This window comes from Lepidochelys olivacea (genome assembly GCF_965140295.1).
Source record: "Lepidochelys olivacea isolate rLepOli2 genome assembly, chromosome: 20".
Classification (NCBI taxonomy): Eukaryota; Metazoa; Chordata; order Testudines; family Cheloniidae; genus Lepidochelys; species Lepidochelys olivacea.
In genome coordinates this window covers 17,205,046-17,226,504 of record NC_140430.1, presented here as the reverse complement: position 1 = coordinate 17,226,504, position 21,459 = coordinate 17,205,046, and the positions used below count along the sequence as shown (strand labels likewise).

Here is a 21,459-nt window from a genome sequence, read left to right as displayed (position 1 = left end):
CCCCGACATTTGGCCAGGCCCTGCACGGCTGGTAAAGTGGTTGTTTAGAAGCCAGCTGGATCCAGGGGATCCCCCTATTCCTAACTTTGTGCAGTGAGAAGCAACCTGACAATGTCCATTCCCGGACCCTGCTGTGACCCCCAGGCCCAGGGCCCCGCGGGCCAAATCCACCGAGCCCTCGGACGGATGATGCCAGCTTGACACTCGCTGCCGATCCGGCCTGTGGAAACTGAAGCCGGAGGAGACCTGCCCAGCCTGACCCCCAGCATAGCCGCAGCCGGAGTCGCCACCCAGCGGTTCACCGATCCGGCCCCAAAGGGAGAGGACTTTACTGCCCTCGCTGATCCTGGGGCCTTTCACCACTGTGGAGAGTCTGATCCGACAGACGGGCCCCGCCTTGCCCGGGCGCAGAGAGCCCTGCTGTGATCTAGCCAAACGCTGGAGGGCCGAGCGCCCGCCAGGCTGCCAACAGGGTAGCGCCAGCTGCCGGGCAAACGGACGTCAGGGCTCTGTGGTGCAGCGGGGTCACTCGCCCCGTGTAGGGAGCAGGGGGTTTCTATCTGGGGACCCGGCTTGTACGTGCAGAGACTCACTCATTCCAGCCAGCCAGCCCCTGAGGAGCCTGCAGTCCTGTCTGGGGCAATGAGAGGTGGAGAAGCAGAACTGGGACGAAAACCCCTTGAAGTCAGTGGTGCTGCACCAATTGACACCACTGGGCTCTGGCCCCCGCTTTGTGGCCATTTCACAGACAGAAGCACTGAGTTCTGGCAATGCATGGGGGACGGGCGCATCGTCAGTCATTCTCATGACCGATTCTCCCAGAAATCCCAGCCAGGAATGAGTGCTGGAATTCGACACTGCTGGAGGGGAGAGACGCCTGGCTCCTGGCAGCCCTGCTCACCCCCTCCCCGGCCAGGCCCCTGCTCCGCGCCCAGAGCCAGACATGGGCACGCTGGTGGCTGTGGCTCTGAGACAACCGGAAAGACCCCAGTGGACGGACAGGCTGGGCTGGGGGGAGGTGAGGGTCTGGAGGCTGAGCCCTCCCCTGCTAGGGCTGAGACCCAGAGGGACCCCGTCCGTGGGGGGCAGGGGGGCTGGTGCACCAATCCAGACCAGTTCCCAGCTTGCTGACCCCTCGGGCAAGATCTCAGCCTGTGTAACCCCAGGCCCTGCCCAGCCCCCCAAGATGCCCCCTCCATGTCCCCAGCGGCAGGACCCACCTTGGCACAGGGTCGTGTTCCTGTTGGAGGGGACGTAGCCGGCCCGGCACTCACACCGGTAGCTCCCTATAGCGTTGATACACGTGGCGTTGGGGCCGCAGATATTTGGGATCGTGCGGCACTCGTCGATGTCTGAGAGGGGAAAGCGGGGGGGGGTGTCATACACAGCACGGCTGGGGGCGCGCTGGGGGCGAATGACCACGGAGGCACCCCCCCACCGATTGCAGGGGGCGAGGTCTGTCGGTCAGTCTGTCCGCTCCATCTAACCCCCCCCTTCTATTCTCCTTTCTTCCCTGCTATTTGCAGGGCCCCAATCCCTGCAGCTCAACCCCTCCCTCACCCCCAGACCGGGGGGCCCAACCTTTGCCAGACCAGGACCCTGCGATCTCCTCCCTGCACCAGCCCTGAGAGAGCGGGGTTAAGGCGGGGGCACCTGAGGCAAGGGGGGCTAGGAAGCCCCGAGGAGGGCTAGGAGCCCCGGTGAAAGGGTTTCGCTGGCAGGCATAGGAGAGAGGGGTCTGACTTTGAAAGGCTCCCCCAGCACGGGGATCACAGCGTGACCTGGCCGGACGGCCGAGACACGGGGCAGCCGCGACTCCAAGAGAAGAAAGGGGGTGCTGAACTGGAGCTAGTCACCATAAGGGGGCGCCACGCTCAGCTTTACAGACTCCACCCCAATGGCTCCCCTCCTGGTTTGGGATACACCCAGCACTGCCCCTCCCATGGAGCACTAGGAGAAGGGTGGGTGGGCTGCGCTCAGGGGCATGCAGGGGAATTGGGTGGTGTCCCTTTTATCTAGTTTCTTTGCTCTCTTGTGGTGCTCACGGGGGTCTATGGCAGAAGCCCGCAGACCCCCAACATTTGGCCAGGCCCTGCACGGCTGGTAAAGTGGTTGTTTAGAAGCCAGCTGGATCCAGGGGATCCCCCTATTCCTAACATTGTGCAGTGAGCAGCAACCTGACAATGTCCATTCCCGGACCCTGCTGTGACCCCCAGGCCCAGGGCCCCATGGGGCAAATCCACCGAGCCCTCAGACGGATGACGCCAGCTCGACACTCGCTGCCGATCCGGCCTGTGGAAACTGAAGCCGGAGGAGACCTGCCCAGCCTGACCCCCAGCATAGCCCCAGCCGGAGTCGCCACCCAGCGGTTCACCAATCCGGCCCCAAAGGGAGAGGACTTTACTGCCCTCGCTGATCCTGGGGCCTTTCACCACTGTGGAGAGTCTGATCCGACAGACGGGCCCCGCCCTGCCCGGGCGCAGAGAGCCCTGCTGTGATCTACCCAAACGCTGGAGGGCCGAGCGCCCGCCAGGCTGCCAACAGGGTAGCGCCAGCTGCCGGGCAAACGGACGTCAGGGCTCTGTGGTGCAGCGGGGTCACTCGCCCCGTGTAGGGAGCAGGGGGTTTCTATCTGGGGACCCGGCTTGTACGTGCAGAGACTCACTCATTCCAGCCAGCCAGCCCCTGAGGAGCCTGCAGTCCTGTCTGGGGCAATGAGAGGTGGAGAAGCAGAACTGGGACGAAAACCCCTTAAAGTCAGTGGTGCTGCACCAATTGACACCACTACGCTCTGGCCCCCGCTTTGTGGCCATTTCACAGACAGAAGCACTGAGTTCTGGCAATGCATGGGGGACGGGCGCATCGTCAGTCATTCTCATGACCGATTCTCCCGGAAATCCCAGCCAGGAATGAGTGCTAGAATTCGACACTGCTGGAGGGGAGAGACGCCTGGCTCCTGGCAGCCCTGCTCACCCCCTCCCCGGCCTGCCCCTGCTCCACTCCCAGAGCCAGGCATGGCCATGCTGGTGGCTGTGGCTCTGAGACAACCGGAAAGACCCCAGTGGACGGACAGGCTGGGCTGGGGGGAGGTGAGGGCCTGGAGGCTGAGGTCCCCTGGACCAGGGCGGAGACCCAGAGGGACCCTGTCGGTGGGGAGCAGGGGGGCTGGTGCCCCATCCCAGACCAGTTCCCAGCTCGCTGCCCCGTTGGGCAAGACCTCTGCCTGTGTAACCCCAGGCCCTGCCCAGCCCCCCGAGGTGCCCCCTCCATGTCCCCAGCGGCAGGACCCACCTTGGCACAGGGTCGTGTTCCTGTTGGAGGGGACGTAGCCGGCCCGGCACTCACACCGGTAGCTCCCTATAGCGTTGATACACGTGGCGTTGGGGCCGCAGATATCTGGGATCGTGCGGCACTCGTCGATGTCTGAGAGGGGAAAGCGGGGGGGGGGTGTCACACACAGCACGGCTGGGGGCGCACTGGGGGCGAATGACCACGGAGGCACCCCCCCACCGATTGCAGGGGGCAAGGTCTGTTGGTCAGTCTGTCCGCTCCATCTAACCCCCCCCTTCTATTCTCCTTTCTTCCCTGCTATTTGCAGGGCCCCAATCCCTGCAGCTCAACCCCTCCCTCACCCCCAGACCGGGGGGCCCAACCTTTGCCAGACCAGGACCCTGTGATCTCCTCCCTGCACCAGCCCTGAGAGAGCGGGGTTAAGGCGGGGGACCGATCAGCCAGTTAAACTACAAAGGGGAAGCGACTTAGGCTGCGTGCAGGGCGCTAGCTAGAAGGAAGCTCGCCTGGGAGGGGGGCTTCTATAGAGCCCGAGGGCTGGGCCCAGTGGTGGGGGCCTGAGGCAAGGGGGGCTAGGAGCCCCGGTGAAAGGGTTTCGCTGGCAGGCATAGGAGAGAGGGGTCTGACTTTGAAAGGCTCCCCCAGCACGGGGATCACAGCGTGACCTGGCCGGACGGCTGAGACACGGGGCAGCCGCGACTCCAAGAGAAGAAAGGGGGTGCTGAACTGGAGCTAGTCACCATAAGGGGGCGCCACGCTCAGCATGGCTCCCCTCCTGGTTTGGGATACACCCAGCACTGCCCCTCCCATGGAGCACTAGGAGAAGGGTGGGTGGGCTGCGCTCAGGGGCGTGCAGGGGAATTGGGTGGTGTCCCTTTTATCTAGTTTCTTTGCTCTCTTGTGGTGCTCACGGGGGTCTATGGCAGAAGCCCGCAGACCCCCAACATTTGGCCAGGCCCTGCACGGCTGGTAAAGTGGTTGTTTAGAAGCCAGCTGGATCCAGGGGATCCCCCTATTCCTAACATTGTGCAGTGAGCAGCAACCTGACAATGTCCATTCCCGGACCCTGCTGTGACCCCCAGGCCCAGGGCCCCATGGGGCAAATCCACCGAGCCCTCAGACGGATGACGCCAGCTCGACACTCGCTGCCGATCCGGCCTGTGGAAACTGAAGCCGGAGGAGACCTGCCCAGCCTGACCCCCAGCATAGCCCCAGCCGGAGTCGCCACCCAGCGGTTCACCAATCCGGCCCCAAAGGGAGAGGACTTTACTGCCCTCGCTGATCCTGGGGCCTTTCACCACTGTGGAGAGTCTGATCCGACAGACGGGCCCCGCCCTGCTCGGGCGCAGAGAGCCCTGCTGTGATCTAGCCAAACGCTGGAGGGCCGAGCGCCCGCCAGGCTGCCAACAGGGTAGCGCCAGCTGCCGGGCAAAGGGGGATACACGGGGGACGTCAGGGCTCCGTGGTGCAGCGGGGTCACTCGCCCCGTGCAGGGAGTGGGGTTTTCTACCTGGGGACCCGGCTTGTATGTGCAGAGACGCACTCATTCCGGCCAGCCAGCCCCTGAGGAGCCTGCAGTCCTGTCTGGGGCAATGAGAGGTGGAGAAGCAGAACTGGGACGAAAACCCCTTAAAGTCAGTGGTGCTGCACAATTGACACCACTGGGCTCTGGCCCCCGCTTTGTGGCCATTTCTCAGACAGAAGCACTGAGTTTGTGGCGACACATGGGGGACGGGCGCATCGTCAGTCATTCCAGCGGGCTGGGGGAAGCGGTCGAGCCACTGCGGAAATGGCCATGACCGATTTCCCGGAAATCCCAGTCAGGAACAAGTGCTGGAATTAGACATTCTCCTGCTTATTAATCCAACATTTCAGCCATCCAATGAGGAAGCAGAGAAAGACCATGGGGTTAGAGAACCAACTGTACAACATCAGTGACAAGTTTTCGGAGGAAACCGTTTGCTAATAAAATCACAGACATTTATCCACCCAAACAGTTGAAGGGTCGGCTGATGAACGAGCAGGCTTGGATCAGCAGGCAGAGCTGTTCTGCTGACTCCCCTTGCGTTCAGATCAGCAGTGGACTATCAGTCACCATGCTTAGGAACAGATGGGTGGCGGCCATTCCTGAGGAAGTAGGGGCAGGGCCACAGAAGAAAGCTAAGCTCTCCCTGATATTTATCCATAACGCTTTTGCTTCTCACAGAAATCCTTGTGGCTAAAATCCCTTTCGCCTGGACACCAGCAAACAAGTCAATCAGCGGCGAGAGTCAAGATCACTCATGGATCCTTCCGTTGGGCCGTGCTCCAGCAGCTCCTTCTCAGACTCCCGTTCTCTCTCTTTCCTGTGACAGCGGTTTGCTATTTCCCACCACACCTTTTCCCTTTGGTCGTTATTTGCAGAAAGGCAGCACCCAGAGCGCTGCACATTCACTGCCATAAAGAGCTTCTAGTCTAAATAGACAAGAAGTGGGAGAGAAAACTGAGGCACAGAATTGCCCAAGGACACCTAGCAGTAACAGAGCTGGGACTAGAACCCAAGTCTCCCGAGTCCCAGTCTCATGCCCTACCCACTAGATCTGTCTCTTTCAGCTTGTTTCCTCCATAGAAGGCCAAGAATGTGTCTCCCCTGCCTCGCCATGCAGATTTTACCCTCTGCTCCCCGTCACTGAGAGGAGCTTTGTGTCGGGAGTGCATCAGGGCTGGAAAAAATCCCTTGTTCCTTTGGCAGGAAACTCAACTTTTGCTCCATTGTTAAACTTCTTGGAAGGCAACGGGCCTACGCCATGCCTGTGAGGGGGCTTGTATGTGCCAGCCTCTAGCGACGGCCGCTGAGCCCTGGAACAAGGAGAGAGCAAGTCTGTCCGGAGTTACTCCCTTAGCTTCAGCAGCTGCGCTGTGTGCTTTCAGCAGACAAGTCCTGGGTTTGATTCCTGCTAATGACCCAAGCTGGTTCCTTGGTGATGCCAGCTCCTTCCCCAGCCTTAGCAGCTGCTGAGGGTTAGGTTAATGGGGTTCCAGAAATTAATGGGCTTTCTGAGCCCAAGCTCTATTGAAGGTTGTCCAACATAGAGTCCTCGGCTCCGTCTCAGCCCAGTTTGCTTTGCAAAGACCTGACCTTCCCCTCCTCAAAGCTCTGCTATGAAAGGGCATCTTGGGCTCTGATTGCAGCTGCAGGTTTGGGGGGATGTTGCAGCTTCTAATGGCGTCCCCAATGCCCTACGCTCGAGCCTCGGTGGAATTAAGCAACATGGCGACCTTCAGTCCCTGGGCTCAGTTTCCAATTCGTAAGACAGGCTGGGAGTCAGAACAGACACTTTGCCCGGGTGTGGCGCAGAGAAAGAGTGAGACCTCAGGGCAATCTGGTTAGTTTCACCCTCCCTGCATGCGGGTTAGTTTCAGAGGTCCTGGGTAAGCTCAGTGGCCGTGCATTAACAGCATCGCCAATGCCAAGCAATCAAGAAAAGCCCCAAACCCTGAGCCAGGCTGCAGAAAAGTCACGAGATTTTTTTTTAAAAAAAAATCTCCCGATTTTTAAACCAATCCATTTGATTTTAGCCAAAAGTGGAATCACGTGACTCCAGGAGGTGGGGCTTTAAGGCAACATCACACTTTAGCAACACTGCAGAGAAGCCAGAAACATCATGCCTTTGCCACGACTGTTCCCAGCTCCTGTTGTACCTGTGCAGATCTTAGAGGTATCCCTTTGACTCTTCCCAAATCCCCAACTGCATTTACACCTGTAACTCCCTGGCATGTTGATGCAGTTCCCATGGGGCTGACAGACTGTGGCGTTTCGCTGGCACTCGTCAATGTCTGCAAGGAGAGAGAAAGCGGTAGGTCAGGCTGATCTAGGAGCTGTACCTTGGGCACTGGGGTGACGCTGCTGGGGGATAATCCAGCCGTCCGAAATGCACCGTGCTCTGGGGAGACGGGGCTGGTTAGAGCCAGGAGTTCAGTTACTGGGTCAGCGAACGGGAGCAAGTTGGCTATTATCCGGAATGAGCCGCTCCAGCTGGGAAGGGAAAAGCAGCCCCGCCAGGACACGTGCCTGCTGCTTGCTAAAACTATCAAGCGGATCTGGCGATGCCCAGTGCCGCAATATCAGTGCAGATGGCAATGCCTGAATGAGCTGTCCGCCCCTGGAAGGGACAAATGGGGAGCTGCTTTGGGGAAGGGGATAGAGAACAACATGAGGGCTAGTCTAATGCCTTGATATCAGTCAATGGGGTGACCCCCTCTGCAACCCATGAGCTGCCCTGGGCACCCCCTTGCACAAAGGACAGTGCAGAACCAGAGGGGGTTCAGGGAGAGGCAATGAGAATGATCGGGGCCTGGAAATGCCCTCTACAGAGAGAGATTGAAAAGACGGACTGTCAGTTTAGAGTGAACGTAAGAGGGGATGTGCTAAGAGTCTATACGTGACTGACGGGGATAGAGAAGGGAGATGGGGAGCTTCTGTTCTCCCCATCTCATAACACGAGAGCAGGGGCCAGTCAGGGAAGTTAGAAGAGGGGAAATTCGAAACTGAGCCAAGGAAAGGCTGTTCCACGCAATGTGCGATTAGCCTGTGGAACTCCTCACCACAGGAGTCACTGCAGCCAAGACTTGAGAACGATTCAAGGAGCGACTGGACATTCATACGGATGATGAGAACAGCCGGAGTGATCAGAGTTAAAGGGAACAAATGTTTGGGAAGAGAGAGAACCTCCTGCTGTGGGCTTCAGCCCACCTGAGTATTGGAGACCAGGAAGTGAGGGCAGACTATCCCCCGGCTGCCACTGCAGGGCTCTTCCACCGTCCTCGGCAGCATCTGGCTTTGGCCCCTGGGAGCCGGGATACCAGGCTAGACGGGCCTCAGCTCTGATCCCGTCTGTACTGTGCAAGTACCAGCATTACTTATGTCTCAGCCTGGCCGGCGCCTCCGTTTCGCCTCTTCCGAGGCTGAGCTGCTCCCGGGGCAGACTGAACCCTGGGAGAACCGACCGGCTGCGTCCTGCCCAGTTCTGCCTCCTCTGCCCCTCGACCCTGCGACCGCTCGCGGGTTCTCCTGAACGCACCAAGGCGGCGCCGCGTTTCCAGAGCCCTGCTTTACTCCGGGAACAACGTAGGATCGGGTTCCGCCCCCGAAGGCTTCCAAGAGTCCACGCGGGATGGGAACGGAGCTTCCGGCATCCTTATCCCGCCCGTCCGGGTTCGATCGGGATGTTTATAGCGGGTAGCGCCGCAGCCGGGGCACCATGGTGCCAGGTGCTGTACACACATCCAGCCACAGCCGCTGCTCCAACGCGCTTTCCCCCTGCTCCAACGCTCTGTCTGCTGAAGACGGCGCCGTGCGCTGGGTTCTTGGTGGGGTGGCCAGAGCTCTCCCCTCCCTCAGGCACACGGGTGTCCCGAGGCTTCCAAACTCGCTCCGAGTTGCAGGGAGCTGAGACTGGGTGTCTCCAGGGGCTTCAGTACACGGGGAAATTGACGGTAACAGCTCCTGTGGAATAGCTCCCCATCCGGACACTCTGGTCTGGAATAATCAGTGCACTTCCAAAGAGAACAGCAATCGCGATCGATTCCCCCCGGGGGCAAGCCCTAGGGATTCTCCCCACGGCTCCCGATACCAGCTATCCCCGGACAATCCCCGGGACGCTGGCTGAGATAACTGCGGCACTGACTTCTTCTTGTGCCTCGACCCGCCCCAGGACACTGGCTGGGGTTATCCCCTGCGGGCTGGGGCTGGGCGCAGGAACGGCTGGGCGAGGTCTCTGCCAGGGGAAGCGTTTGAACGAATGGGCTCCTGAGTTCTCCCAGTTCTACGGGCCCGGGGCTCTGTGCCCCCCAAACGGGGGTGTAAAGGGCAGTTCCCATGGGAACGGCCGGCTGGGACTTGGTACAAGCTCTAACTACCGGCTGAATGTCGCAAACGAGGGCTTTGAACCCCCCGGCCCTTTCTCCCGTCAGGACGCCCTGGCTGCCTAAGGGGGCATAATGGGCCCCTAGGAAACACCCTCCCATCCAGGGGGCTCCCTGTCAGTGTGGAGCTGGAAAAGGCTCTGCTCCCAGCCGTGAGGGAGGGGGCAGATTGGGGGTGTGGCCGGGGTGCCCTGGGCTGGGGCTATTCCCTGCTCCCCAGGGCCCATAGGGGCAGAGAGCACTGGGCTGTGTGTGCACCATACACGAGGTCCCTTCCCAGGCTCAGGGGGCTCCAGGAGCCTGGATTCTCTGTGCTGGGGACAGCGAGGGTCCCCACCAGTCTCCCCGGCGCCTCCCCGCAAACCTAGGGGTTTATTCCCAATCCAAAGACCGAGGCAGGGGAGATCCTGGCCCCCAGGAGTTGAGGGTCACGGCTGATCACAGCCCCGGTGAGTGGATCGGGTGCCTTTGCAGCAGCCAGCAGCAGCCTCTGGTGCAGCACCAGGCCTGGAATGAGCGCAGGGGTGTGTGTGGGGGGGTGCAGGGGGACTGAGCAGGGTGCGGTGGGGGCCAGGGGAGAGCTCACCCTGGCAGGTGTTCTCCCTCGCGTGTGTGAAGCTGGCTTTCCCAGAGCTGGGCTCGTAGCCATCGGTGCAGCTGCAGGAGTAATTCCCAGGCACGTTGGTGCAGTTTGCGTGGGGTCCGCAGTCTGCCGGGCTCGGGCCCCGACACTCGTCAATATCTGCAGCACAAGAGGGGACGCTCTGTACGGTCCTGGCAGGGAGACGTTCCCCGTATCACCCCCCCCAACCCTCCGCACCGAGCTGGGTGACAGGCCCCAGGCGACCAGGCCCCTGGGAGCTTAACAATCACAGGCCTGATTCCCAGCTACGCTCCGGCGGCACTGGGCTGCTCTGGCAGCGGAATGGCCACTCAAGAAGCCCCCACCCTGCAAAAGGGGCCACCCCAGCTGGTGTGGAGCTGCTGTTGGGGTCCTGCACCCACCTTGCTCCTAGCCCCTGATGTAGGGGCCGAGGCCGGGGTGCCCAGCACTGCAGCTATTGCCTGCCCCCCAGGACCCATGGGGGAGGATCGGGGGCGTGGCTAGGGCACATTGTGCTGTGGCGATTCCCTACCCCCCCAGAACCCATGGGGGTGGATCGGGGGCATGGCTGGGGCACACTGGGCTGTGGCTATTCCCTGCCCCCCAGGACCCATGGGGGAGGATCGGGGGCGTGGCTGGGGCACACTGGGCTGTGGCTATTCCCTGCCCCCCAGGACCCATGGGGGAGGATTGGGGGCGTGGCTGGGGCACACTGGGCTGTGGCTATTCTCTCCTCACCAGGGCCCATAGGAGGCAGAGCGCACTTCACGAGGCCCCTTCCCTGCTCAGGGGGACACGAGCAGCCCAGATGCTGCGTGCGGGGGCCAGCGGGGGTCCCCTCCCCTCTCCCCAGCACATCACCGCAGCACAAGGAGTTTGCTCTGTGGCTCTGTTTATTCCCCATCCAAGCACCGGGCACAGGGGTGAGCCCGGCCCCATGCTCTGCAGGAGCAGGCGAGGGTGACGTGTCATCACAGCCTCGCGGACGGCCTCGGGCCACTGCCAAAGCCGGCATCAGCCCCGATGCGGCACCAGGCCTGGAACGAGCATTTGTGTGTGCGGGGGGGGGGGTCTCAGCAGCTGGGGGCCAGGGGAGAGCTCACCTTGGCAGGTGTTCTCCCTCGCGTGCGTGAAGTTGGCTTTCCCAGAGCTGGGCTCGTAGCCATCGGTGCAGCTGCAGGAGTAATTCCCAAGCACGTTGGTGCAGTTTGCGTGGGGTCCGCAGTCTGCCGGGCTCGGGCCCCGACACTCGTCAATATCTGCAGCACAAGAGGGGACGCTCTGTACGGTCCTGGCAGGGAGACGTTCCCCGTATCACCCCCCCCCCAACCCTCCGCACTGAGCTGGGTGACGGGACCCAGGCGACCGGGCCCCTGGGAGCTTAACAATCACAGGCCTGATTCCCAGCTGCGCTCCGGCCGCACTGGGCTGCTCCGGCAGCGGAACGGCCCCTCGAGAATCTGGTGTATTGAAAACTGTGTTAGCATCACAAGCTCTCACTTTACATCTGCAAGGGGCTTTCCCGGAGCTTCTTGCATGCTCGGGGGCTCGGGTGACAAGCAGGTGATCTGGGGTTTCCAGCAGTGTGTCTGCCAAAGAGCCAGCCTAGAGCACAGTGGGGTTAGTTGTGCCTGTTTGCCTTCAGGAGCAGCCTGCTTTGTCTCTCTCTGTTTGGGGTCCGCGTGTGCTAGGGTTCTGGATTCTAAGAATAACCCTGTGTTAAGCTGCAGGCTGCCAGGGAGAGGATGTGATGCTGTGTTTCAAACTGTGTGTGTATGCCGTGAACATAACAGAGGGAAGGGGACCTTCAGACCCCAGAACAGCCACTGTTGTCTCTATGGGCCAAGCCCCAGTGGGGCCAAGATTTGGGGAGATTTAGGAGTCCATGTTTGAAGCTGAGTTGCTCAAGGGGTGGGAACACTGGGACTTGGCAGAAATCCCCCTCAGGTTCCAACCACAGAGGAACAGACAGGCATTGCCAGCCTCGGTCAACCCCAAGGCCCATCTACCCCAGTATCCCGTCTGCGACAGGTGCTATAAAGGAAGGTGCAAGAGTCCTGCAGCAGCAGCTGGGGGATAATCTGCCCCCGTGAAGGTCTCCTCCTGGTCTCTAATAGTCGGAGGTTGTCTTAAGCCCTGAAGTGGGAGCTTTTCCCTCCCTCCCAGAATTATTGTCCATTAACTAGCACAGCTCCAGGCATTGTCATTCCCCATAGAAATAGCCAGTCCCTCTTTAAAACTGTAGCTCACGAAAGCTGATGCCTCAAATAAATTGGTTAATCTCTAAGGTGCCACAAGTCCTCCTTTTCTTTTTGCAAAGACAGACTAACACGGCTGTTACTCTGAAATCTTTAAAACCCGACATTCACAGCCTCCATGCCCCGGTAGCAGTGAGTTCCAGAGGCTAATGCTGCCCCGGGTGGAGGAGGAGTATTTCCTTGTATCTGCTTTGAATTTCCCCCTTTTTCAATTCAATTTAATCCACAGGCCGCCCCTTTGCTCACTGGCCTTTCTAAAGCTCGTGATTTTCTAAGCTAATCTGATTTTCTTTTAATGCCTGGGATTGTCGTCACGAACTCAGCCGTGCACTTAAGACCCACTGGAGCCGAATTAAGTGCGTAGCTGTGCAGGGATGGAGATAAACACGTGCTTTGCTGACTTGGGGGCTCAGGGAGCACAGACAGGGACCAGCACAAAGCGATTTAGCAGCTGGAATTTCCAGCGTCCCCCGGTTGGGACACCAGCATGTGGGTATCCCCTGCCCCGGGACTTGCATTGGTGCACGCACCAGCTTCACCAGTGCAAAGGGGTCTCCGAATCCACTGGACTGTGAGCCCAGAAAGACCTCTCGGTCTGTGTGTGACGATGTGACTCAGCAGGGAGGGGGGAGTGTTGACCTGGGAATGTGCCCTGGGGATGGGAGACCTGAGAGCCTGTCACCTGAGCCAGGAGGAGGAGTGGGAGGTAACACCTCTGCCCAGGAATGTGGAGGGAGGCTGCAGCAGGGAACCTGCTAGGTGGGTTTAGTTTTCAGTTTGGGGCTGGGGAGAGGAACACAGGGAACCCCAGGGCTGGGGTCTAAGCTCCCTGCTCCCCCAGAAGGACGTGATTGAGGGGTCCTGGTTGTACCCACAAGCTCTGTTGTGGACTGTGTTCCTATTGTCCAATAAACCTTCTGTTTTACTGGCTGGCTGAGAGTCTCAGTGGATCCCAGGAAGAGGGGTGCAGGGCCTGGACTCCCCCACACTCCATGACACTGTGCCCTGGGCAAACTACCTGCCCTAGGGGAGCGACACGGAGCTGGCCAGCCCGTGTGTCCCTGAGTGCGGAGCTGGCCAGCCCGTGTGTCCCCGAGCCATGCCGCTGGAAGCCAGGGTGTCTCAGGGAAGCCTGGGGCTGGCTGGCAATGCCAGTCACAGCACATGCCCCCTCACAGCGCTGCCCTGGGGGAGCGACATGGAGCTGGAGTAGAGAGAGCCTGGAGCAGGGGCCTGGTACAAGGCCCGAACCAAAGTCAGCAAAAGTGGATGCTCGGAGCAAAAGTCCAGCCCTGTGGGACACTGAGCCAGAAAGGGTTAAGCAACTGACAGGCTAAATGACCCAAATTCTGCCTTTAAAGCCACACTAGAAAAGTAGCTGGGAGCTGTGTTTCTGGCTTCGGGGAAGCAGCCCAGTATCGGAGCACCTGTTTTGTTGCTGGCTTAGTGAATCAAAGTATTTGAAATAATCAGCAGTTTGGAGGATTGTCAGCTCCCCTCTGATTGAGCAATCTCAGTGTGCTCCCCCAAAGCACCAACAGTCACACCCTGTCACAAAGCCGAGGCCTGCCCGCAAGTTCACCATCCGGCGCACGAACTTGGCAGCAGTATTCCTGGCATTGCCAGAACACAGTGACTATGTAACCACTTTCCAGCACGAGATTCCCCTGCCTAGCGCATGGTAAGATGGCTTGACGGACGGGGAGCGTTTTGTCTGAAGCATCAGGAGTTAAGTACAAAGCCAGGTGGTGAATAAGGGATGTTTTGTCTGAAGCAGCAGGAGAAAGGCACAAGGGCGGGTAGCAAGCAGATTGTGAAACATGCAGGCTGGTAGGTCACTTGTTTATCCCAGATGGTTTGTCTGAGTCTAACTGTCGGGGCCCATTGTCAGAGGCAGACACGTGGCAGGTCCCTGGGGCATCTAGGGGTGCTAGCACCGGCCTTCTTTGGCGATAAACCCGGCCGAGCGCCTTCGCCACTGATCCGACTCTGTGGGCCGTCTGGGCACTTCAGTGGAGGTCTGCCGGGCCGGGGACCCGCCCAGAGCCGGGACAGCACACGGAGCCGACGACTGCCAGCCCCCTGTCCCCGCGCCAGACTGCAGGAACTCGGGGTGCCTCAGGGAAGCCCGGGGCTGGGCTGGCAATGCCAGTCACAGCACATGCCCCCTCACAGCACTGCCCACGCAGGGAACTTGGGGTCCCTCGAACTAGCAGCTGCACCCCCTAGAGGCCAGAGGAGAGCATGGCTGCCTGCCCCCAGCGGAAGCTCAAGCAATAGGGGGCTGGGGGTGAATTCGAGAACGCTTTAGCCCAATTCCCAGCGCTGTTCCCGGGGCCACTTCCCAGGCTCAGCGGGGCACTAGCCGCTCAGATGCTGCGTGCCGGGGCCAGGGGTCCCTTCCCCTCTCCCCAGCGCATCTCTGCAGCATGAGGAGTTTGCTCCGTGGGTCTGTTTCTAACCCCGAGGGTTTATTCCCTGTCCAAGTGCTGGGCACAGGGGTGAGCCCGGCCCCATGCTCTGCGGGAGCTGGTGAGGGCCACGTCTCTTCACAGCCTCGCTGACGGCCTCGGGCCACTGCCAAAGCCAGCAGCAGCCCCGGTGCAGCGCCAGGCCTGGAAGGAGCATTTGTGTGTGTGAGGGGGGGTCTCAGCAGGTGGGGGCCAGGGGAGAGCTCACCCTGGCAGGTGTTCTCACTCGCGCGTGTGAAGTTGGCTTTCCCAGAGCGGGGCTCGTAGCCATTGGCGCAGGTGCAGAAGTAAGATCCAGCCATGTTGTTGCAGATTGTGTTGCCTCCACAGTCTGGTGGGCTCGGCTCCAGACACTCGTTAATATCTGTAATGCAAGAGGGGGACGCTCTGTACAGTCCTGGCAGGGAGACGTTCCCCGTATCCCCCCTCCAGCCCCCCGCATTGAGCAGGGTGACGGGACCCAGGCTCCCGGGGCCCTGAGCGGTTAGTGATTAAGGCCCTGATTCTCAGTTACCCATTTCTGCAGCTGGAATGTCGGAAATAACCCCCCCGAGCCTCCAGTCCCAGGTACGGGGGGGTTCGGCCCCACAAACACCCAGATCCCCCATGTGAGGGGAGGGTGGGGAGACGTCCCCCTGGGGCTCCAGGCTCCCTGTGTGTTGTGGGGGGGATGAGAAGCGGCCTCTCCTCTGCCCCTTCCCTCCTTGGATCCCTGCGTGGCAGGGGTCAAGGGCAGGGGGGAAGTATAGCCAGGGCTGCCCTGTCCTGCTCCTCTGGACAGGGATCCATGGAGCCCTTGTGCCCCTGGACACCCAGGGGCTGATTAGGGCCGAGGCTGGGATTCAGACGGGTCAGTGTGATGGGCCCCCCACCCTGAGCCCAATTCACAGAACGCAAGATTGCTGCTGACTCTGGAGGCCCCCGGTTCGATCCCCAGGAGGGCGGCCCTCACCCGTGCTGCCGCCCCCACACTTTCCCCGGCTGAGCACCCCCACAGGCCGTGGAGTTAGTTGCTCTTAATGCCCTGCTCTGCCCCAGCCCCGCAGGACAACGTGGGAGCCCAGTTACCATCACAGATCTCCGTTACGTCGGTGAAGAAGCGATTCTTTCCTGGCCCGTACCCATCCAGGCAGGTGCAGTGGGTGTTGTTCACACACTTGGCGTTTGATGGGCAGAGCACATGGTTGTTGCAGTCCTCAGTGGTATCTGCAGGGGCGGGAACAGCTGGGCAGGGTCAGCCAGTGCAGAGCAGCCCCCCTGCCCCCCCCCACAGTGGGATCGACTCCTTTCACACGCCCCATTTGCTGATTTTCTTCCCTGGGCGCCTGGCAAACAGCTCCGACGCCATCCACCGCCTGGCAACAAGCTGCCCTCGGCTGCACAGGAGGCCTTGGCTCCCCGGGGGTGCCCCCGGCACAGACAGGCAGAGCCGCTGGAGCCGGGCGTCGGTTCAAGTGAAACGTTTTCAATCTCACCCGATTTGTCTCCTTTTTGTTGCTGTCGTCGTTACTCTGATTAGCGTCAATTTCAAACCCAAACCTCGCTTCGAACCAGAAAACGGGAATTTTTCATTTTGAAAATTATTTCATCTCCTCCCCCCCCACCCCACGCAATTTTTTCCCCCCGAGTAAAACCAAACATTCCTCCGAACCGAATTGGCCTTGGCTGCAGTGGGGATCTGCCCCTCACTCCAGCCCCCAGTGTAGAGCCCTGGGCCCCAGTGTCTATTCTCTGCTGGCCACGGGGCAGGGAAGGTGAGGGCTACACAGGGCCCCTTCTCCTCTCCCCTGCACGTACCCACCGTGCTCTATAATCCCACCCGAAGACGCCCACGCCAAGGGGCTGCTCCTAGCTCACCAGACCCCTGACTCTGCTCTCCTCCCACAAGGGAAGGGACCGGAGGGGCTGGAGGCCAGAGACCCCGGGCAGCCGGGAGCGCTCGGGAAGGTTAGCCAGGAGGAGTCGGCCTTACCTTGTACGCCATTATTCTGGGCCACGGTGCCCCACAGGCACAGGGCGATGCAGAGCCCTGCAAGGCAAAGAGACAGGGTAAGGCACCATGGGTAGATGATAACCACCGCTCAGCTGCACCCGCCCCCCCAGCCGCCCCAGTCCTGCCAATCCTGGGCCAAGGGCCAGTCAGTGCCCTGACGATGGTGGAGTTAAAAATGCAGACACCTGGTGCTCTGGGAAATCAGCCCCAGCTGGGATCCCTGTTAATATTTTTAACTGGTTCCAGTTGGGAACTGGACTTTGGGCCAGGGCAACTGGGTCTTTTATTGTGTGTATTAGCAACAAAGACCAGGAGCCCCCATTGTCAGGGCCGGATTTATACTTAGGGCACCCCTAGGTGTAGGGTCTCAGCGGTGTTCCCTGCCCCCCGGCTTGGAGCTCCAGGGGCCCCGCTGCCTGGAGGCGGCCAGGAGCGGCAGGGTACCCCTGCTGCCGGGAAGCTCTTAACTGCCACGGGTGGCGGGGGAACCCCACCACTTTAAACTTTTAGGTGCTCTGCCTCCTAGCACCCCCTTGCCCACTGCCCAGCGCCCCCCACCCCCTCTACCCAGAGCTGCCCCCTCAACTCCCCCAGAGACCCACTCTCCCAAGCCCTGCCCCCCGGCCCACACTCACTGCCCCCCCCGGGAGGTGACGCTGTCTGCCGGGCAGAGCGAGGAGCGCTCCAGCAGCAGGGCTGCGTGGGGCTGTCTCCCCCTCAGCCAGCCCTGCCCCCTGCTGGGACCTGGGAGTGGCAAAATTGGAATTTTTAGGCACCCCATAGAATGCCGGCACCCCTAGGCCCGTGCCTCCTGTGCCTAATCGGAAATCTGGCCCTGCCCATTGTGCCAGGCGCTGTACAGAGCCGACCGAGATCAGGGCCACATCACACTCGGTGCTGCACAGACATACAGTGAGCCAGTCTGTGACCCAAAAGGCTCATGGCAATAGGCAAAGGAAGGAGCATTCTCTCCACTTTACAGATGGGGAAACTGAGGCACAGCGAGGGGTAATAACTTACCCAAGGTCACCCAGTGCGTCCATGCAATGGACAAACCCACTTGGAAAGGGGAAGCACTGAGGGGGATGGGGCGAAAAGACAACACAGGCTGCTTTTGATCGGCTTTTCACTCAGGTATCGCCCCAGATCCACCCCCTCCTGCCAGTGTTTATTTATAGCCTGTTGCCCTGAGTCATTACACACACATGGGTGCGAAGAACCAGATGATAAAGGACCCGTGGGCCGAGTGCCCGAGGTGATGTGAAAAGGGGAAGCCCAGTGCGCGGTGGAACCCCATTGTGCTTTCCTAAGAAGGGAGCTAGGAAGGGGGCGCAGCTTTGAAATTCAGCTCCGGTCGATCTCCCCCGGGGAGACTCCATGGAGGACGAGGGAGCTGGGGAGCTGATGGCATCACATTCCCCTGGGAGCGAAGGCCGAGCCATTAATTCAGAGATTCTAAGGCCAGGAAGGGAGCAGGCTGATCCGGCCTCTCGCACTGCACGGGCCCGAGAACGACGCAGGGATTCCTGCATCCAGCCCGCAGCTGGGGATCGAGCTAGCGGAGAGCTTGAGCAAGGAGAGCCCATCTGTTCGACTCCACGTGAGGGAGAAGCTGCTGCGCCCCAGGGCAGTCGCTCCCGAGGGTGACTCCCCTCCCCGTTAAAACCCGAGCCTTAGTCCTGCCCTGAGAGGGGATGTGTTGGCTATTTGGGCTCTTTATAACAGGGGCAGCAGCAGGGCCTGTTCCCAGGCAGCCCCAGCCCCAGTGGGACACACCCCACCCCACCCAGGGTGAAGGGCTTTGGCCCCTTGGAGGCCTTTCTTTTGAGATGGTCCATTGGTGCGGGGACAGAGCTAGGAATAGAACCCAGGAGTCCTGACGCCTACCCCTGCTCTAATCCCTAGACCCTACTCCCCTCCCCTCCAAGTTGGAGAGAGAACCCAGGAGTCCTGACGCCTACCCCTGCTCTAATCCCTAGACCCTACTCCCCTCCCCTCCAAGTTGGAGAGAGAACCCAGGAGTCCTGGCTCCCAGCACCCATTCTAACCACTAGACCCTACTCTCCTCCCCTCCGAGCTGGAGGCAGAACCCAGGAGTCCTGGCTCCCAGTCCCCACTCTAACCTCTAAACCCCACTCCCCTCATCCCAGAGCTGGGCCGGAACCCAGGAGTCCTGGCTCCCAGTCCCCACTCTAACCTCTAAACCCCACTCCCCTCATCCCAGAGCTGGGCCGGAACCCAGGAGTCCTGGCTCCCAGTCCCCACTCTAACCTCTAAACCCCACTCCCCTCATCCCAGAGCTGGGCCGGAACCCAGGAGTCCTGATGCCCAGCTTGGAAGCAGGGCCAAACTCATTTCATACAACGCCTGTCAGCAATTTTTAGTCTCCACCATCGTGGGCTAGACTGGAGCACAGGGGACCTGATCCCCAAGGCCAGGCCAGCCCCCCCAACACCTTCCCCCGCCCCCATCGAACCTTTGGGTCCACAGAGTGGCACTGCACAGCCTCAGCCACTAGGGGGCCCCACAGCCCCACGCCAAGGCCACAGCCCCAGCCTCCATGCCTGGGCTGGGTCCGGTCCCTCAACTGTCCCCCAAGTCCCCACAGTACCTTAGCAGGAGAGTCACCCACACACCGCACACGCTCGTGTTCCCATGCACGCACACTCCGGCATGCACGCAAACGTGGAGACGTGTGCTCACCTTTGTGGACAAGTACAGATGTACATACTGGTGAGCCCACACCCACGCACGGGCACAGAGGTACAGACACGTGCGTTCACACGTACTGGCAGCCTGCTGTAGCCCCCAGGACCCTCCCTGCTGCTCAAACACCAGCCAGGCCGGAACGGAGGGAGAATACTTCAAACCCTCCTGCCGGGGAAGAGCTGCCGTGACTCGGCCCAGAGAGGAGATTGTGGGGCCCTGCCCCCTCTACCCCCCCCAGGGATGTGGCTAGAATCCCCTATGCAGCCCCCCACCAGCCCCAGTTCAATCTCCTTAGCAGGGAATCAGTCCTCCCTCCCCAAGTATCCCACAGCCAGCGCTCCCGCCCCGCTCCCCACAGCGCCCCCTGCTGGGCGAGGCTGGATCTGGAGAGGCTGGGAGCTCCCGCCCCGCTCCCCACAGCGCCCCCTGCTGGGCGAGGCTGGATCTGGAGAGGCTGGGAGCTCCCGCCCCACTCCCCACAGCGCCCCCTGCTGGGTCAGCCCAGGACTGCAATAATAATAATACTCCAGCACTTTAACCAGGGTTTGCTGCTGCTGCCCCTGGACTCCCCTGTAGCCGGCAGGAGCCAGGGTATCGCGCCACCCCCAGGCTGTCCCCTCAGGTGGCAACGGCCGGGCGGTGACCACTCCCAGTGAGTGCCGTCCTCTCCCACCGTGCTGGGAAGCCGTGAATCATGGAACAACCTCAGCCAAGAGCTGACTCAGGCACTCAAGTGACCCGAACTCCCCCGCCCCCTGGATTCCCACCTGGCCCCCCTCGACCCCTGAATCCAACCTGTCCCCCCCGACTCCCGATTCCCACCTGAACCCCCAAACTGGCCTCCCTCTTCTCTGGGTCCCACATGGCCCCCCAGACCTTCAGACTCCCACCTACCCCCTGGGTCCAACCTGTCTCCCCTGCTCTCTAGGTCCGAACTGCCCCCCCGCCATCAGCTCTCTGGATCCAACTCATCTACCCTGGATCTAGCACCCCCCGCCAGACACGATGGGGACTCATCCCATCTGTGCTCCCAGGGTACGATCCAGCGCCCCCCTTCCAGGTCTGCCACCACCACAGACGCACCCCGGCTCCCCTGACATTTTAGGGCCCCACTGGGGGGGGAAGGGGGGCGATGAGCCATGTTGCCGACCCCCGGGAATGTCTCAGGCTCATGTCTTAGCCGGAGGCGGGCGCACAGAATAACTGTCCCTTTGTCCCATCTGGCCCCTCCATGCTTTGGCCAGCAGCTGCCTCCCAATGGCCAAGAACATTTTCCCAGGGGGCAGAAGGGATGAAAAGGAACATTAAGGGGGGGCGGGGTGTCAGGAGGTCTTAAAGAGATAGTGTGCAGATGGCCAGGGCTCCTCGCTCTCCCCCCCACCCAAACAGCCCCGATCCTGCCCCTTGGCACCCACAGCAAAGACACCCCTGGCTGTTTGGGGGGGGCGGGGGAATCTGAGCGTGGAAAGTTTGGGAGGGGGCTGGGGGGCAGGATTGGGCCCTCACTGAGCGGAGGAGGGCAGGAAGGTGAACGAGAGAGGAGCGGGGTGAGGGGCAGAGACCCAGAGGCCAGGAGAGGTGCCCAGATCCGGCTGTGTCACCCCAGGGAGGGATCTGACCCACAGCCTGAGGTGCCTGGAGGGGATGGGGGGGGCGGGGAGCAGCACCCAGACTAGACCTTTCACCCCCAAGGGACCCATGGCGCTTGGCACCATCAGCCTGGGGGGGGGGTGCAGGGTGGGGGGCAGAGTCTCCTCTCACTGCCCCCAGGAGTCACCCCATTGTAAACCAGGCCCAGTTACCACCACCTGTACAGAAGCTCTTCGTTCTCCTTTCCCATGTGGGGGTGTAAATCTGGAGTAACCCTGCTGGGAAACGGTGTAAGTGTGGGATGGATCAGGCCCTGAGCCCTCCCCCCAACCTGCACAGACTGCCAGCACTCGGGGACCCCCCCAATACAGCTCCATCGGAACCATCCCAGCCCCGAGGATGCCCCACCCCCGAGGTCAGTCTGGGGGGTGGAATCAGAGCCGCCCCCCACCTCCGGGGCGCTGGAGGAACAGAGGCTGGTGCTGAGAAATGATCCCGGGACAAACGGGTGATTCTCCCCCTGACGCAATGGAAAGGGCTGCCCGACTCCCACAGCCGCGGCCCCAGACAAAGTGCAGACAGTCCCCCTCTCTGCCCTCCTCCATGCCGAACAGACATGTGATCGCCCTGGGGCGCTGG

The 21,459-nt window shown here is 60.9% G+C and overlaps 1 protein-coding gene across 5 annotated transcripts in view; it reads right to left on the bottom strand.

The window, feature by feature from the left end:
• ADGRE5 (adhesion G protein-coupled receptor E5) overlaps positions 1–21,459 on the bottom strand; it is a 47,465-nt gene that overhangs the window by 13,119 nt on the left and 12,887 nt on the right. For 4 of the 5 annotated variants that reach the window (XM_084610830.1, XM_084610829.1, XM_084610827.1 and 1 more), the window contains exons 2-9: positions 16,501–16,557; positions 15,597–15,734; positions 14,737–14,892; positions 10,903–11,058; positions 9,782–9,937; positions 6,973–7,107; positions 3,292–3,423; positions 1,221–1,352 (exon numbers count right to left, since the gene is read on the bottom strand). In XM_084610830.1, the coding sequence (XP_084466956.1) occupies positions 1,221–1,352; positions 3,292–3,423; positions 6,973–7,107; positions 9,782–9,937; positions 10,903–11,058; positions 14,737–14,892; positions 15,597–15,734; positions 16,501–16,557 (1,062 nt within the window). The remainder of the gene's footprint in view (positions 1–1,220; positions 1,353–3,291; positions 3,424–6,972; positions 7,108–9,781; positions 9,938–10,902; positions 11,059–14,736; positions 14,893–15,596; positions 15,735–16,500; positions 16,558–21,459) is intronic. The other variant, XM_084610831.1, reaches the window with a different exon arrangement.